This window comes from Daldinia vernicosa, assembly GCF_022497035.1.
Source record: "Daldinia vernicosa strain CBS 139.73 unplaced genomic scaffold F5Y00scaffold_29, whole genome shotgun sequence".
Taxonomy (NCBI): Eukaryota; Fungi; Ascomycota; class Sordariomycetes; order Xylariales; family Hypoxylaceae; genus Daldinia; species Daldinia vernicosa.
The window spans coordinates 183,492-199,258 of record NW_025953945.1 but is presented as its reverse complement, the minus strand read 5'-3'; the positions used below and the strand labels follow the sequence as shown (position 1 = coordinate 199,258).

General features: G+C 46.9%; 7 protein-coding genes across 7 annotated transcripts; 3 read left to right on the top strand and 4 right to left on the bottom strand.

Moving 5' to 3' along the window:
* Positions 1–132: 132 nt before the first annotated feature.
* On the top strand, positions 133–2,851 carry F5Y00DRAFT_239655 (Nonaspanin). Its single transcript, XM_048008117.1, has 3 exons — positions 133–326; positions 450–2,350; positions 2,406–2,851. Exons 2-3 carry the CDS (start codon positions 472–474, stop codon positions 2,471–2,473), a joined length of 1,947 nt encoding a protein of 648 aa, XP_047863968.1. The 5' UTR covers positions 133–326; positions 450–471; the 3' UTR covers positions 2,474–2,851.
* Positions 2,852–3,061: 210 nt separating this feature from the next.
* F5Y00DRAFT_239653 (uncharacterized protein) lies at positions 3,062–4,582 on the bottom strand. The gene is made up of 2 exons (XM_048008116.1): positions 4,369–4,582; positions 3,062–4,268 (listed from the first exon to the last, which is right to left on the bottom strand). The coding sequence occupies exons 1-2, from the start codon at positions 4,514–4,516 to the stop codon at positions 3,421–3,423; spliced, it is 996 nt and encodes a 331-aa protein (XP_047863967.1). The 5' UTR covers positions 4,517–4,582; the 3' UTR covers positions 3,062–3,420.
* A 235-nt stretch (positions 4,583–4,817) lies between these two features.
* Positions 4,818–5,814, top strand: F5Y00DRAFT_97077 (ubiquinol-cytochrome-c reductase complex subunit-domain-containing protein). Its single transcript, XM_048014390.1, has 5 exons — positions 4,818–4,946; positions 5,061–5,110; positions 5,266–5,319; positions 5,457–5,604; positions 5,665–5,814. Exons 1-5 carry the CDS (start codon positions 4,938–4,940, stop codon positions 5,671–5,673), a joined length of 270 nt encoding a protein of 89 aa, XP_047863966.1. The 5' UTR covers positions 4,818–4,937; the 3' UTR covers positions 5,674–5,814.
* F5Y00DRAFT_97087 (FMN-linked oxidoreductase) lies at positions 5,636–7,604 on the bottom strand. The gene has a single exon (XM_048014391.1). It carries the CDS (start codon positions 7,492–7,494, stop codon positions 5,956–5,958), a length of 1,539 nt encoding a protein of 512 aa, XP_047863965.1. The 5' UTR covers positions 7,495–7,604; the 3' UTR covers positions 5,636–5,955.
* Positions 7,605–7,785: 181 nt separating this feature from the next.
* On the top strand, positions 7,786–10,512 carry F5Y00DRAFT_97059 (glycosyltransferase family 59 protein). The gene is made up of 5 exons (XM_048014389.1): positions 7,786–8,179; positions 8,250–8,338; positions 8,391–8,959; positions 9,010–9,150; positions 9,208–10,512. The coding sequence occupies exons 1-5, from the start codon at positions 7,958–7,960 to the stop codon at positions 10,134–10,136; spliced, it is 1,950 nt and encodes a 649-aa protein (XP_047863964.1). The 5' UTR covers positions 7,786–7,957; the 3' UTR covers positions 10,137–10,512.
* Positions 10,513–10,837: 325 nt separating this feature from the next.
* On the bottom strand, positions 10,838–11,364 carry F5Y00DRAFT_262934 (uncharacterized protein; the record flags this gene model as incomplete). Its single annotated transcript, XM_048011459.1, has 2 exons — positions 10,838–10,870; positions 10,933–11,364. 2 exons carry the CDS (start codon positions 11,362–11,364, stop codon positions 10,838–10,840), a joined length of 465 nt encoding a protein of 154 aa, XP_047863963.1.
* A 2,056-nt stretch (positions 11,365–13,420) lies between these two features.
* Positions 13,421–14,918, bottom strand: F5Y00DRAFT_270464 (uncharacterized protein). The gene has a single exon (XM_048012617.1). It carries the CDS (start codon positions 14,693–14,695, stop codon positions 13,436–13,438), a length of 1,260 nt encoding a protein of 419 aa, XP_047863962.1. The 5' UTR covers positions 14,696–14,918; the 3' UTR covers positions 13,421–13,435.
* Positions 14,919–15,767: the final 849 nt, after the last annotated feature.

The following is a 15,767-nucleotide window of genomic DNA, read 5'->3' as shown; positions in this document are numbered from 1 at the left end:
ACTCTGACAAGGAAGTAGGTACGTACCTAGGTACCTGGTCAAATCTACGTAATTTTTCTGTACCTGAGGTACATATGTACAGTACCACCCAGGATGTACGCTATCAACCGGATATTGAAACAATCGTCAAAACTAAAATAATTTGATAGGTACGCGCGCTCCTCAACGTCATTAGCTGTGCTCAAGTAACCTGACGCTATCAATCAATTTTAATTATTACGAAATAACTTCGTTAGCTTTATATCTCTTCTAAGATACATTCAAGGAGACGAGCCTTTGTGCTCTGTGATTGGTCTTGAATCCTTTTCTGCGGCGCTCAGTGGTACGTAAGTTGACACCTTTTTATTATTATTTTACCATTATTTGCTTGCCTCCTCGTTTTTCTTCCAAGCCCTTTTCCAACACGCCCTCTAGTAGCGATACGGATATCAGCTAACTCTTAAACAAAGCTCGATGTCATAAATACCAACGATGAAGTCGAAAACTTTTGCGCCGTCGTGGGCGCTCTGCTCTGCGCTGCTCGCTATTCCCCAATTTGCGACTGCTTTCTACCTTCCCGGCGTCGCGCCTACATCCTATAAACCTGGCGATAAAGTCCCTCTTTACGTGAATAGCATCAAACCGGTTGCTGGCCAAGATGCGCTCCTACATTCCGTCATGTCATACGACTATTATAACGAGATGTTCCAGTTCTGCCAGCCCGAAGGCGGCCCATCATACGTGTCCGAAAGCCTCGGAAGTATTTTGTTTGGCGATCGAATAATGACTTCACCCTTTGACCTCAGCATGCAGAAGAATGAGACATGCAAGAAGCTATGCACTTCGAAGTACGACACGGCCGCTGCGCACTTCGTAAACAAGCGTATAATGCAGGGTTACGCCTTAAACTGGCTAGTGGACGGGCTACCGGCGGGACAGCATCTCCTCGATGACCTTACCGGAACCACGTTTTATAGCCCGGGTTTTGCTATGGGCTCTATCTCTACGACTGATCCTGACGGCCCGACCTTCTTCAATAACCACTACGATATCGTTGTCGAATATCATAAGGTCAACGGAAAGGAAGACCAGTTGAGGGTGGTGGGTGTAATCGTTCAACCAGCCTCCAAGGCATACAAGGGCGATAATCTAGAATGTAACGACAACCAGACACCGCCAGTAGTCCTTCTTGAAAATGAAGGCTCCCAAACCGAAGTCACATTTACCTATAGCGTATACTGGACCGAATCACCCACTGCCTGGGCTACACGATGGGATAAATATCTACATGTCTTCGACCCTAAAATCCATTGGTTCTCCCTCGTCAACTCCGCTGTTGTCGTTATCTTCTTGACGGTCACGGTTGCCTCAGTTCTTTTCAGGGCTCTGAAGAAGGATATTGCGAGATACAACCGATTGGACCAGATTAACTTGGAGGACTTTTCGGGTGCAACGGATCTTGAGGATGGCGTTCAGGAGGACTCCGGCTGGAAGTTGGTCCATGGAGATGTTTTCAGAACCCCGGCGCATCCTCTGCTCCTCTCCATCTTCCTCGGTAATGGTGCTCAGTTGTTCGTTATGACCGGCTTTACTATCTGTTTTGCCTTGCTGGGTTTCTTATCGCCATCTAACCGCGGCTCCCTTGGAACTATCATGATTATCCTATACACGCTCCTTAGCTTTGTTGGCGGCTACGTCTCTGCGAGGGTTTACAAGTCGATGAACGGCGAGAAGTGGAAGCTGAATATTAGTCTGACTCCCCTCCTGGTTCCTGGCATCGTCTTCACGACATTCTTCTTCCTCAACTTGTTCCTATGGGCCAATGGAGCTGCCGGTGCCGTCCCGTTTACCACTATGCTAGTCATCATTGGTATTTGGTTTATCATTTCGATCCCCCTTTCGGTCTCTGGCTCTTGGCTTGGGTTCCGTGCGGCAGCTTTTGAACCTCCTGTCCGAACCAACCAGATCCCGCGACAGATCCCTCCCGCCACCACTTATTTGAAGCCGATCCCGAGTATGCTGCTGGTTGGTATCCTACCTTTCGGCGCTATCTTCGTCGAGCTATACTTTATCATGAGCTCGATTTGGTTTAGTAAGATCTACTACATGTTCGGCTTCCTCTTCCTCTGCTATGGTCTCATGATCATAACCTGTGCCGCGGTTACGGTTCTGATGGTGTACTTCTTACTGTGCGCCGAGAACTACCACTGGCAGTGGCGATCCTTCCTGGCTGCGGGTATGAGCGCGGGCTATATCTTTGCTAACGCCCTGATATACTTAATCAGCAAGTTATCTCTGGGTGGCTTATCCGGCACTGTCTTGTATATCGGATACAGCGCTCTTCTTTCATTCCTTTTCTTTATCTTAACAGGTATTTATTTCTATTAACTATAGATATCGTGAACTATACTAATATCGTACTTTAGGGTCCATTGGGTTCTTCTCTAGTTGGTGGTTCGTTAACAAGATCTACCGCTCTATTAAGATCGACTAAGTAGCACAAGCTGCGACGGGCGGACAGAGGGAGAGTCGGAAAGGAGAGTAACTCGGAGTAATCGAAAAATCTGTACTATACGGAATGTACGACCAACATCTTTTTTTTTCCTCATGCCGTCTTCGCAGTCCACTTTCATGAGGTGGGATTGAACTTAACGAGTTGCATAAATGTGGCCTGCGAGTTCCGAAGGGCCTGGCGTTTTAGGAGGCGTTCTTCCAGGTTCAGAAGAGGCTCACGCGAAACCTGTAGAATAGAAGAAAACTTGTCTAGTCTGCTTCCGGCGGAGCAGATAGGCACAAAACGAACGTAGGAACCTTCCTAGGTATCTAGGTACGTATTAGAAAATTATGAATAAAAGTCTACCTACGCGATGTATTTAGTTTGATGTTATTATCGGTGTGATGATCCTTCTCCTTACGTGACTACCTCTTAAGTACGAAACCCTCATATTCGGGTGAAGAACCTCCGCAATATGAGAACCTTGAAACCTCCGGAGCCCGAAGTGGGGCCGGTCCGTCGGCCGTATCGTACTTGAAGGGAAATCTCATACTGATTGCGGTCCTATCGGAAACGTATGTCGAGCAATTCGAGTCAATTTATTATATTATAATGTCTATATAAAACTTGATTTGATTAAGGCAATAACTAAATAGATGACTATTTTTTAATGGTAGACCTAAGGAGCCTAGTTAGCGTCCTAAATCACCTATTATTCCTTAGGTGGTAATTATGACTATTATATTGCCCAGGGTGACTAACCATGGAGTTCCCTTAATAGGATATGGTTATGATGCGGATTATGGTGCTTAAGGATAGTTCTGACTATTCAATCAAGGCATATGAGCCGTATGCGTACCATGCTAAGCACCATAAGACCCCTACCTAGGTAATGCTTCGTATACCCCATAGCAATACGCATTCCTGCCGACTTACTAGCAAATACTTCACTCGTCGTCATCTTCATCATCATCAGCCATAAACTGGAACTGTTTCTTCTCTCCCACCGGCGACGATTGACTCGGCCCCGCACCTCCAGTAACACTCGCCCGCCGCCACGCCTCCCTCTGCTCTTTCTCGCGTTCGGCCCGCAGTCGCGCCTGCTCCTCTCTGGCCCTGCGCTCCCTCTCCTCACGCTCTTGCCTCTCTCTTTCTTCTGCTGCCTGCTGCTCTTCCTTTTCGCGCTCCTTACGCGCTTTTTCTTCCTCAGGGTCGTAGTTCTCCGGGTCGATGCCTTTCTCCGAGAGGAAGGCTAGGGTAACTAGCGCTCCTTTACGCACGGACTCCTCGCTTGGCCAGGGCACGAACTCGACGTCGCTGAATGGGTTTAGCTTCCATGGCAGTTCCTCTTGTGCGGCCATCGCATCGCCGCTGCCTGTAGTAGTGAGCTGCTGGGACTGCGACGTGGGGTCTTGTTGTTGCGCTCCATTTGTGTTCGCAGGTGTCATCACGGGGCCAGCTGGGGCACCGTTGGGTGTCCCTCCCGCCGGTGTTGTGACAGCCGTCTCCGTCCCTGGCCCTCCACTATTCTCGGCTTTGGGTTCAGTTGGAAGGCTGTTCGCTGCACCAGCGGGAGGGATAGTAGTTTTGCTAATCCGGCTAGCGTAGGCGAGTAGTTCGTCATAGTCGATATCGTAGCTAGGGCGGTCAGATGGGAAGACGGTGGCAGGAGCGTTCACAAGTTCCTTCCGCGTGTTGGCTAGTAGGCGCAATGTGTCCTTGATCTGAGTATCGAAGCTAGTTGTTGCTGCTCGTAGATCCTGAATCCGTCGATAGTTAGATTGGTGGGTTTGTACTGGGGGAAGTATATAAATCAGTTCCTATCTAACTATCGTTCGGAGGGGAGAGTTGAAAGGATAGTCGCGGAACGGGGAAGAAAGGAAAGAAGAACATACAGTCTTCGAGGCCCTTGTTGAGCTCAACGTCGGCGAGTCCTAGTTCGTTAACTTGGGCGACGGAGGGATGATACTTGGCAATCGAGTCGACCAGCGTGCCCAATGCCTTCTCGACACGATCAAAGCATACGTCGAGCTGCTTATCCATTCTGCGCGCAGATAATTGTTCTATTGGGACCAAGAAATAAGAATAAAAAAAGATGAAAGATTGAAGCTTTCGACATTCACTTTTGCGATTAACTAGCGCTAAGTTCCCATAATATGCAAGGTACGTAATCAATTAAAACGGTTAAATGCATTAAAACGTCTATCGGAGTGGGGACCTGCGTTCTATGTATCATATGTATATAGATAGGTACCTAGGTATTTGTGGCTTGTGCATTATTGTGGCTGACAGCAGGGCTGCCAACCGGAATCCTCCGAAATGTCAGCCGAAGAATGTCGCGCAGCTTCCATCGAAATCCGGAATTGAAGTTGAAGCTGTCACCAAAAATTACATCACAATCAAGTCAATTAATTTCCTTGCCATTGAGTCACCCCGCCGATATACTCTTCGACTCTAAGTCAAGATGTCTCAGGTACGATATACGACAGTCTCCAATATATTCGGTGTTAATTATTTATGCATCCTTACCCTCTAAGCTCGTGTGGGAATTTTGGCGAGAAGTTTTGCTAACTTGGGGGGACTATAGACTCCTTTTCTACAAACATATCCGTCTTACAAGAGCCCCTACGGACCTAAGTGAGTGCGCATCCGATTATTCATTAGCCAGATACGTGGTTTCCAATTTGTATGCGGTGTCAACAGTGCAAGCTATGTGGACTGGGGAAAATTACATTGGAGGATAGAACATTGAAAGCTATACGAGCCCTGGCTAACGGATGAACGAACGAAAGGTACCATTACCAACCGAATATTGCAGGATGGACACCTAAGCAGCTCGCCCGCCTGTAAGCAACCCGTTTACTTTCACTCTCGACCGGTTCAGAGAGCTAGATTTACCCCTAGCAAGGCGTACATGCTATCTGCACAGGCTTAAAAAGCTTCACATTTGTCGACAGTAGTATGCTAACAAACCGACTTATAGCGGATTTAAGGCCGGCGCTTTTGGTGGTGTAGCCTTCTTCGCTGTTATCTACTACGCCTCCGGCATCCCCAGAGTAAAGAAGGATATCCTACAAAAAATTCCCTACCTCGGTACCTACTACGTCAATGAGATCCCTGCGTCAGACAACGTAAGTTTCCGTCACAGCCCCCTGCTCTTAAATCAAGCCTCGCTAATTCATTATATCTAGCCCTTCTAAACTTGGATCGTGCTGGTGGTTTCTACTAGACAGATAGGGGAGCGCGATGCTAGAATAGAGCTCATACTGCGAACTTCCGTACAAAATGACATCCAAATAGATCTCTCATTGAGTCCTTAGACACCCCGTCCTTACCTTTTTGTATTTGACGTAGTTCTATTTTACATGGTATTCGCTTCGGTCAACCTCATCTAATATGTATCTATTTAATACGTGTGGTGATACAGTAGTCCTTTTGAAACAAGTCATACCACCTTCAAGCTCTCCTCTCTTCTCTTCTATCTATGACTTGTTTTTCGCAGCCAACTCTTCCTTCATTTCGCTTTTCATGCGCGTAACGGTTCCAGCACCTCCGTAGACAAGACCTGTATAAATCATGGCGACACTCGCGCCAGCGTTCAAAATCTCCAGGGCTCTCCGCCCATTCGTAATTCCTCCCGTAGCGAAGATGACCTTTGGCTCTTGCGGCTGGTTAGTTTTAGATTTCTTCTCGGTTTCGGAAAATCCAGTGACGGTTCCTTCGATTCCCGTTATGCTCTCATCGACCGCCTCGTTGGCAATAGCCTTGTCCACCTTAGTGGGGTGAAAGGATTGGCCGTCTAGCAATTTCCGGTACCGTCTTACCAAGTCGACAGTCCGGTCGAACATCGTCGGGCCCGAGTAACCACCGGTTTCCGTCATAGTATATTGTTCTTTACGTGATATGTTCACACCGGTTGGGATCAGTCCATTCCGGCGCTTCGTGGTATTACCCACGATGACCCCATCGACACCACTCAACCACACCGCCTGCGCAATGCCTTCAATTTGAGTATCTTCGTCCTCATCCGGCGAAACCTTGACCATGACCTTGGGCGCCCGCTTCCTGTCCGTCCGCCGCGCCTCGTCGACTACCGCGCTTAATATCCGCGTAAGGGGTTCCACGGCTTGCAAGTCGCGTAGGCCCGGCGTGTTCGGGCTGCTCACATTGACAACGAGGACATCCGCGTACCGTGCCAGCTGTTGTACACAGTATACGTAGTCCCGCTTCACGGCTTCCACGTCACGTTCGTCTGTCTCCTTGTTCTTGGCAATCTGCACCAATAACAAGCGTCCAGGCAACAGGCTACCCGGGGGGACATTGGCCTCACCGTTTAGCACACTTGCCTCATCTAACCCAACTGTCTTAGCATATAACCTAACCCGATCCCGTAACCGCATAGCCATATCGTCAGCGCCACGCGAGTTCAGTCCATACCGGTTTATCAGACCGTCCAGTGTAGGGACTCGGAACATGCGCGGTTTGGGGTTACCCTCCTGCGGCCGAGGAGTGCAACCACCAACCTCAACGACAGAGGCGCCGAGGGCAAACAGCGGGTCCGGGATATCAGCATGTTTGTCGAGGCCCGCAGAGATACCAATAGGGTTTGCCAGTTGCTCTCCGAAGACGGATACAGTAATATCCGGGCCACCAGAAATAGATGAGCTAAAACGCTCGCGCGGGTGAAAGCCTAGGTTATATAGTGTCTTCATAGCAGAGACGGAAACATCGTGCGCGTCCTCGGCGTCCGGGTAGAGAAAGCGGAGCAGCGGGGGTACGACATAACGGTGGACGAAAGCGCGAGTATCCGTGCCGTAAACGTAGACCACATAGCCGGATACAGCTATAGATGTCATTAAGAGCGCCGTTTTAAACCGTGACATGGGTAGAGAGTCCGTGGAGGTTGAGGCATTACGGATAGCGATTCGGGTACGGAGCTGAGCGGGAGATCGTGTAGAAGAAGATAGCGGGTTGGCCGGCGAGCTGAGGAAGCGCCGAGCTATTCGATGAGAAGATGCCATCGCGAAGGATTTGTGATGGGCATAGTAGCCCTCAATGGCTTGTGGTTAGGGTAGAATTTTGATATTGGATATATCAAAGGCCGAGAGATTAAAACTTGGTATTGTGTAAATTCAATGTGTAAATCGATGGGACGTTTGAAGCTTTAGAAACTTTAGTTCTTGGCAAGCGTCACCTTTTACCCAATCAGAGTAATGCCCACTATAGGTGGGTCTACAAAGTATAGGTAGGTACGTACCGGTCTACATGTATTAGTGCAAAGATGTTGTCAGGGGTGGAACGTCCAAAGATCTGTCAGTTACTGCTCAATTGAAGGTTAATTCTGCTTCTAAAATTATACATTGATAAATACCACGTGCGAACCCCCGTATCCTAGACCTAGATCTCAGGTACTAAATATGCCTTTCAACTTAAAATAGTCATTTTACGGTTTCTTTAAGACCTCTTTATTTTCCTAGTTCGTGGATGCGATCGATAATGGCTCCCTGGTTGGAGCCAAGCTCCAAATCTTGGGTCTCCCAGCTGGCCGGTTACAGTCTCATTGCCACGGCCACATATATCTACGCCATCCATAAGATCGCATCTCCTCGCACAGGGCTGGGCATATTCTTATCCTTGATAATTATTCGGTTCCTCGGTCACACCTGGCTATCATTCGTCAGTGAACATGCCTCGAACCCGTATCTGGTAAGCATACATAATAAACCTGTACTTTTAAAACTCTCTATGGACATATTAGGATCTAATACAAAATTAGGACGAAGTATTCCATGTCCCCCAAGCCCAAGTCTACTGTGATGGCAAATTCGGTGTATGGGATGACAAGATCACTACGCCTCCTGGACTGTCAGTTCACACAACATCTTCCCTAGTTACCCTCACAACTGATAACTTAAAGCTACATTTTAACGATCCTGGAAATGAGACTATCAGGGCTTGCATGTTCGGTGTACAGTCTCCGAGAGTTCAACGTAAAGATCATATCTTATCTGACTATAGCTGTCATCGCGTCTAGAGCTCAGCTTGGACAGCTAAGGGCAGCAAGCAATGCGCGAACTTCAAGTCCGTACTCGGTAGACTCCTTCTGGATAGGAATCAATGTCACTCTGTTCCCGGTCCTATTCTTCTTCTCAGGCTTGTACTACACGGATGTCCTCTCCACGTTTGCCGTACTGCTTGCCTACATCAACCACCTGGGTCGCATGTATTCGGATAGACCTTCCACAGCAAGTAACGTCCGTACGATCTTTCTCGGACTCCTAGCATTGAGCGTGAGGCAGACCAACATCTTCTGGGTTGTGGTATACATGGGTGGCTTGGAAGTCGTTCATATCATCAAGACTCTCTGTCCGGAAACCACAGCTGCTCCGGCATTTCAAACGCTGTCCGAACAGATCAGTTTTTACGTTCGGAGGTACTCGGTTGGCGATATCCATGATCCACCCCTAAACCTAGCATACCCAATTGGTAAGTCCCGAACCCACGCCCTTAGGCTATCATTTTAACCAAATAAGTAGACCTGGTCCTTTCCGCCGTCAGTATTGCCATAGCTGGAATCTGCAACCTTGGGACTATTATACGTAGGCAGATTTGGCCGCACCTTATAGTCCTTGGGGCGTTCGTTGGATTTGTCGTCTGGAATGGTGGCGTTGTTCTAGGTAAGTTGACCCAGTAGAGTCATCCTTTGCCGAGAATTTATTATTGACCGGGAATAGGGGATAAATCTAATCACGTGGCAACTCTACACTTAGCCCAGATGCTATATATATGGCCTCTATTCGCATTCTTCTCGGCACCTCTTTTTATCCCATCGCTTATAGATCTAGCCATATACGTTCTACAAGTCATCACTGGTTCTACTAAGTCAGATTTACACTCAGAGAAACCCCGTGTTTCTGAGAGTAACCCAAGGGTAACAAGTATACCCAATCAGTCCGCAGTCCTAAAAGCATTCAACCACATCGGATCGAGCCATACCGTCCATTCTCTCCTTGTCCTCGCCGGCGCTCTAGTGACCACCACCTTAATCGTGCGATACAACACTATTATCCATCCATTCACACTAGCCGACAATAGGCACTTCATGTTCTACATCTTCCGATATACGATCCTGAGATCATGGTGGATAAGATACGCCCTCGTCCCGGTCTACATAATCTGCGGCTGGTTGTGCTGGGTCGCTCTGCAAGGCAGCCCCTCAACCACACCACCTGCTCAGAAGCGCCAGTGGATACTAACGCCATTCAGCACCAAGGTTTTAGCCTTAACACCACCTCCGACCAGCAAAAAGTCTTTAGACGTGACCCTTGCAGCAGTGGATACGGCAACAATACCACCATCTACATCGACCGCGCTGATTCTCCTCGCAGCCACTATCTCCCTTGTAACGGCACCGCTAGTCGAGCCGCGTTATTTCATACTCCCGTGGGTATTCTGGCGCTTACTCGTTCCAACGCGATCTGCCTTCCCATGGTTGGGATCAACTTCATTAATCTCCCGGCACCTCGTACCCCTCCTTGAGACAGTGTGGTTTCTACTAATCAACGTAGCAACTATGTACATATTTATTACTCGGCCGTTTTATTGGCGAGGACCAGACGGCGAGATGCTAGACGGTGGGAATGTACAAAGATTTATGTGGTAATTCTACCCTATTTTTAATAATTATTGATCGACACCATTCCTGCATTTTCCATAGCTAGTACATAAATAGACCTGCAATCACAGGCATTTGCCAGTGGAGTATTCACACGGTCAAAAATGAAAGAATGGTCAGAATGTTGCCCTCCGAACTTGTACTCTTAGTATTCGAGGTATAATAGGATTGGGAATTCCTCTGAAGTACGCATATGACCTCCTTTTCTAGTACTATCTTCGCATACTATGCAGCGAATGTCAGATTCTTATCGTCGTCGCTTAATGCGTCAATTTCATATATGATGCCGTATCGTTGTGTGATGAGGTGAGATGGTAATGTCCGGTTTCAAGCCGGTGATGCCGACTTCTTTTCTTTCTCTTAATTCTCTTCTTTTCTCCTGGTCTTTAGTATGCTTGCTGTGAACCATATATCCAGGCCGCCTGAACGCCGTTCCTAAATAACAAAATCTTAACGCCGTGCCGTGCCATATACAGTATCCAGCAATTCCCTAATGCAAATTTGCATGGCTTTGACCCTGGTCCACCCTTCCTTTAAATGCCTCGTTGAGGGCAACCGTGATTTATGCCGTGTATTCCACATGTTTACCCTTCCCGAACGTCAGTCCCCGTAAGTGGACAGCCCGTTTAAATACGTTCAGTTCTGGGATAGGCGGATATGTAGATTATGAGTTCGCCATCGTCCCATCCCTAACTATGGTTCGGCCCGGTTTCGACGGTGAACTGTTTTATGATAGTGATTATAGACTTAACCTGTCTAAACTCAAGCGGTCTTGACTCCGTACCCGCTTTACAACACCCAACTTGAAGAATCGCTCATCACCGCCGGCCGTCCGACCTCCAATGTACCACTTATCAGCACCAAGTACATCGCGGAAGCCCTCACTACTACTGTCACTACCACGCCGGCGGCCGGGAGCCGGGATAGGCATGCCAGGGCGATGTGGTTGGGGGGAGTGATGGTGTCGAGGTGGCGACTGTAAGGGTATTTGATTCATGACACCCCCTGTTCGTTGTTGAGATTGTTGTTGTGATGGTGATTGGGCCTGGGCATGGGACGTTGACGAGATCGACCGCGCCCCCGAAGGCGAGGAACCCGATGCAGGTTGTGAGGTATGCTTATTAGGTTGTGACGTTGCTGAGAGGGCCGGCGGTGTCTGTTGCCGGAAGGCGGCGAGGAAAGAAGATAGGAAGAATGGGCGCTGAGACGAAGGCATATTGGCGATAGGCGAGAAGAGAGCGAGAAGAACTGTGGAGATGGATGGACGGGAAGTACGTGATGATGGAGATCACAGTGTAGAAGTCGCCGTGTACGGAAAGGTGCCGTAGGCTAAGGCGACCAGCGCTGATGGTGAAGCCGAAGATCGGTGAAAATAAACGCAATCTATCGTAGTAATATGCGTGTCGAATCAGACAAGAGGGGGTTTAGGTATTCGTAGATGGATAAAAAATGAGGTAGTCAGTTCTTCAATAAAAGAAAACTATTCTATCGCAAATCAACGATAAATTAAATAATTTATTCTATTTTTTAAGAGTGTGATGTTGACATGTTTACGTCGAAATTGTATTGTCATCAAGTTGTGTGTGCGAGGTAAAAGATTCAAAATCCTGACGTCGAGGCACATACTTGAAGGGTCAGTGGCTTGCCAGCAAGTAACAACCCCTCGGCCAATCCCGGGTAACATGAGTAATGTTATTGCACCAACCGCTAGTCAGGTGGGGTAGAATGGCTTAGTGGGGTTTTCATTTTGCAAATGGAGGGGTTTTGATAGGCTCTTTTCCCCCCCTTTCGCTTCCGGTTAGCTACAGCGCCAAAGGGAATTCCGAACACCCAAGTCATTTGCGCCTAGGTAAGGACAGCGCTTTTTAGTTGTTTATGGCCCTAAGTTAGGTGCCTCCTATTAGGTACCTGTATTGGTCATAGCGGTCATCCGTACTCCGGTCCATGCGGCTAGGTCGACAGGAGAAAAGATAAGATAATAAAAAACCAATTCGATCCATCGCCGATCCGAGGCACATTATTTCTCGTCCCGCTCGTCCCCCCTTTTCCGGTGCTCCTTACCCACGCTTCCCCAGATTTCACTATCTCCATTTCTTCCCCACCGCTCGTCAGCCCTGACAGCTGAATCGAATGTTTTCTTATGTTTCCCCATCGCCGAGAATCGCCGAACACTAAATAATTATAAACTTCATCCTCTACTAGTAGCTTTTGCGGGGTTGTCCCCGATCCAACCCCCTGAAATCTTCTTCTAATTGATACCTGTAGTAATACGTGGGACGATGCGAACTGCAACCCATCGGCATAGTATAGATTTTTTTTTTTTTTTACCTAGGTTTTCCTGTTATCCCGAAATCATTGCATAGTAAGCTCTTATTAACAGGAAAGACTGGGCAAAAGCCACACACTATCACTCGCCGGGAAAGAGGTCAAGAGGTAAGTAATACAATTATGCATCATTGATAAATTCGACCCAAGGTTAAATATCATGCAATGTAGAATGTCGCCCAAGATGGCTTGCATAGCGCCGTTTATTCTAGCGGCGCCGCCTTTCCAAGAAAACTTCTCCATCACGCAACTCATATGCAAATTAGTTAATCCTTTCGACGTGCCTAACCTTAGGTACCCTAGTAGGCACTCCGTGTCGATCGATGTATATTTTTTTAGGCGGGCTTGGCGACGAGAAATCGCTTGAGTAGGTAATTTTTCGATGTGGACATGCACTTCCTTCCCGTCCCAACGCCATCGGGCAGCCCTGGTTTGAGTATACAATGTTATTAGTAGAGTGATTGGTATAGAAACTGCATGTCTATAGTATACGGACAATGCAGACGGCTACAAAGCATACCGTCGAATTCCTTCGGAGATAGGGGTCTTCGTTAATATACATCATTAAGATCATTAAACTATAGGTATACAACAGGCGTAGGTAATAAAATGCATGCCGACGCAGGAATTATGATTTGTACAGATGTCACAAGATAATTGGAAAGGTGGCATAACCAATGAGTATTTTTATACAAATCTAAGAAGATACTATTCATGATAAGTACCTATGTACCTTAACTGTAGTTTTCCACAGAAGCGTCGAGGTTTGCTAAAATAGATTTGTGAAGAGTTTGATAACTTTTCAAATTTTCAAATTTTATTAAGATCATTTTTTCATAAAAGTGTAGGGATTAAATATGAGTTTATAGAGCTACATAAATCTTCTGATTGTAACTACGCTTTTTTATTAACGAAGAATGCCCGGAGTATCAGCCCGGAGTATCAGAGCCCTTGTATGAAGTTTAGTATGGATCGTTCTGCTTTCTTCGCTTCCCTGAGCTGTCGACTACGAATATTCGCCTGGTAAAGTTCGGGTTGACCAGAGGATTATGTAGCTCAGCGATTGTACTCATACACGCTGCTGCAGGATCACCACTGCCATTTAGATCTCCCTCCCAATATTCGTTGCCCGGAAATGAGTTACCATCCCACGCGTAGGATACGACGAGAAGCTGGTTTGCCTTGTTGTCTTCCAACTTTTCAGCAGGATTACGCTTCGAGAATCTGACAGTAATGCCTAAACCCAATGTGATACCAGCGATCTGTTCCTGGATCGTCCTTGACACTGGAATCCATGCGAAGTCGAGTGTTCCAATATTTGTCAGCTTCGGTCCTAGAGTCATCAATGACTCTTGGAAAGCAGTTATGAAGAGCTCTGGCTGCAACGGATCGTATAGCCATGCACCGAGGCCGAGGCCTACGACGTAGACGTACGCGTTTCGGCCTACAGCCCTTGCGCGTTCATTCGCCTCGAGAAGCAGGATGTCGGCATTAATGCGTATACGCTGGGTATAGGCTCTTACAGAGAACGTTTTTCTCAGTAATTCTGATCTTTCCCCGAGACCAAGGAAATCCAAAAATATCCTGGTGAGTTGGGGATGTTGTTGTTTCTTTACCACACCGTCTAAGACAATGTTAGCGTCCATATGCATTAACCGCTCAAACCGCGGTCCAACTAATCCTATAATGATTCCCCTAGGCTCAAATGTTCCAGCCTCCTGGGGCCTAGCATTGTTATGCCGGGCGCCATCGTTAATAAAGTAGCTTGGACTGCTGACTGCTATCAAACTACCAAGCATGATCTCATCGTAGGTCAAATATTCTTGAAGAGGCTCATAAGGTGTGCCTTCAGCGCCTATTGAATCCCAGAACCTGGTCCCCATTTGAAATGATTGTCCGGTACGTAGTAGAGTTGAGTCGTTTGGACCGACAAAAGACAGGGGTCGCTTCTCGATAAGTCTCATTACTTGTTGCGGCCAGGTCCAATTTGGACCGTATAGCTGCTTTTCTATAGAACTTCCGTGTTCGCGCTTATGAGCTAGAAAACGTTCAACAAGCTCAGGGAAGCGGTCGTGTACGACAACACGCGTATCTAAGGCGTCTTGTCGGATTACATCTGGTGGAAAGTTGATGACTCTATTTGCACTGGTAGGGAAGTTGAGCCCAGACTCCTTAAGGCCTAATGACTCCATAGTCGGTGCTTGACCGCTCTTTGAGGACATTGTGCTAAATGTGCAGGTGAATCTTAAAATATTATTTGAGGCAGAAAACTTGACTTGATTGTAGATAAGCTGTAGGTCGTGCCGAGTTGTTATCTGATTGGAAAATTAAATCGTACGTGCCTCGATGATTATAATAGACAGCCACACAAGTAGCTAACAAAGACTGTTTCCCCGGAAATAACTTTTGTTCGCTCACAGCTATCCTGATAAAATGATTAAAGAATATGTTCCTGGTGTATTAGAAAACAGTCCACATCAATCCACGTCAGGAGCAAGTCCTAGTTTTCAGCCGCAAATTTATTTAGTGCCATCAGCTGCCAAGAGGTACCTTAGGTGCCTAACCTAGTGGCTCTATCCACATGTTGCATGATCAAAGCCCGTCCATATGACGATATCTCAATCAGATTACCTTTGCTTATTCCCTCGTCGGGTGTTGAGGGAGTTCGTAAGGTCCTTCAGTCTTCGTAGAATAATACGTACTGGTCAAGTAGATGGTAATAGCTACTATGATTTAGTGTGTTGCAAAAAGGTCCTGTAGGCGCCGTGTTACTACCTACCGATTATGAGTCTTTTCTCCCGTGTCAAATGCGGTACTGCTTGTGTTTTGGTGTCCGATCGGCCGCATATTTACTTACGGATATTTTATAGTTACATAACAGATGCAATTTGCTATTGTCGCATCGATTACGTGGTATTAGCGAGTACCTTTCAAGGTGTATTACAATCACGATTAAAAGACAATCTTAGAGTACGAGTTATATACTGAGTAATAAAGGTTTGGTAAAGGGTAACTAAGTATTCCTATTAACTTTAGCGCATGCACTTCTAACCGATTTTTTCTTTTCTTTCTTCTTTTTCTTCTTGGGAAGATTCGTGGTATTGTTTCAGTATAAAATATAGGACTACGAATCATACTACATTTCCTATTTTTCCAGCAGTAAGATGTGAATCCTTTCAACGCCAATAAACGTACTACAGCAAACGTACCACAGCATATTATGTGTCGTTTCAAGAATAATAAGATAGGGCCAAAAAGGTATGAGCCACTACCCATACACAAGGAATGCATTTT

Coding starts and splice junctions, on each gene's coding strand:
- F5Y00DRAFT_97077 (XM_048014390.1), top strand. Junction 5,111..5,265: donor AAGAGCCCCTACGGACCTAA/GTGAGTGCGCAT, acceptor AACGAACGAAAG/GTACCATTACCAACCGAATA. Junction 5,320..5,456: donor CCTAAGCAGCTCGCCCGCCT/GTAAGCAACCCG, acceptor ACCGACTTATAG/CGGATTTAAGGCCGGCGCTT.
- F5Y00DRAFT_239655 (XM_048008117.1), top strand. CDS start 472: ATGAAGTCGAAAACTTTTGCGCCGTCGTGGGCGCTCTGCTCTGCGCTG. Junction 2,351..2,405: donor CCTTTTCTTTATCTTAACAG/GTATTTATTTCT, acceptor ATCGTACTTTAG/GGTCCATTGGGTTCTTCTCT.
- F5Y00DRAFT_239653 (XM_048008116.1), bottom strand. CDS start 4,516: ATGGATAAGCAGCTCGACGTATGCTTTGATCGTGTCGAGAAGGCATTG. Junction 4,269..4,368: donor CAACAAGGGCCTCGAAGACT/GTATGTTCTTCT, acceptor TACTTCCCCCAG/TACAAACCCACCAATCTAAC.
- F5Y00DRAFT_270464 (XM_048012617.1), bottom strand. CDS start 14,695: ATGTCCTCAAAGAGCGGTCAAGCACCGACTATGGAGTCATTAGGCCTT.
- F5Y00DRAFT_97059 (XM_048014389.1), top strand. CDS start 7,958: ATGCGATCGATAATGGCTCCCTGGTTGGAGCCAAGCTCCAAATCTTGG. Junction 8,180..8,249: donor ATGCCTCGAACCCGTATCTG/GTAAGCATACAT, acceptor ATACAAAATTAG/GACGAAGTATTCCATGTCCC. Junction 8,339..8,390: donor ATCACTACGCCTCCTGGACT/GTCAGTTCACAC, acceptor GATAACTTAAAG/CTACATTTTAACGATCCTGG.
- F5Y00DRAFT_97087 (XM_048014391.1), bottom strand. CDS start 7,494: ATGGCATCTTCTCATCGAATAGCTCGGCGCTTCCTCAGCTCGCCGGCC.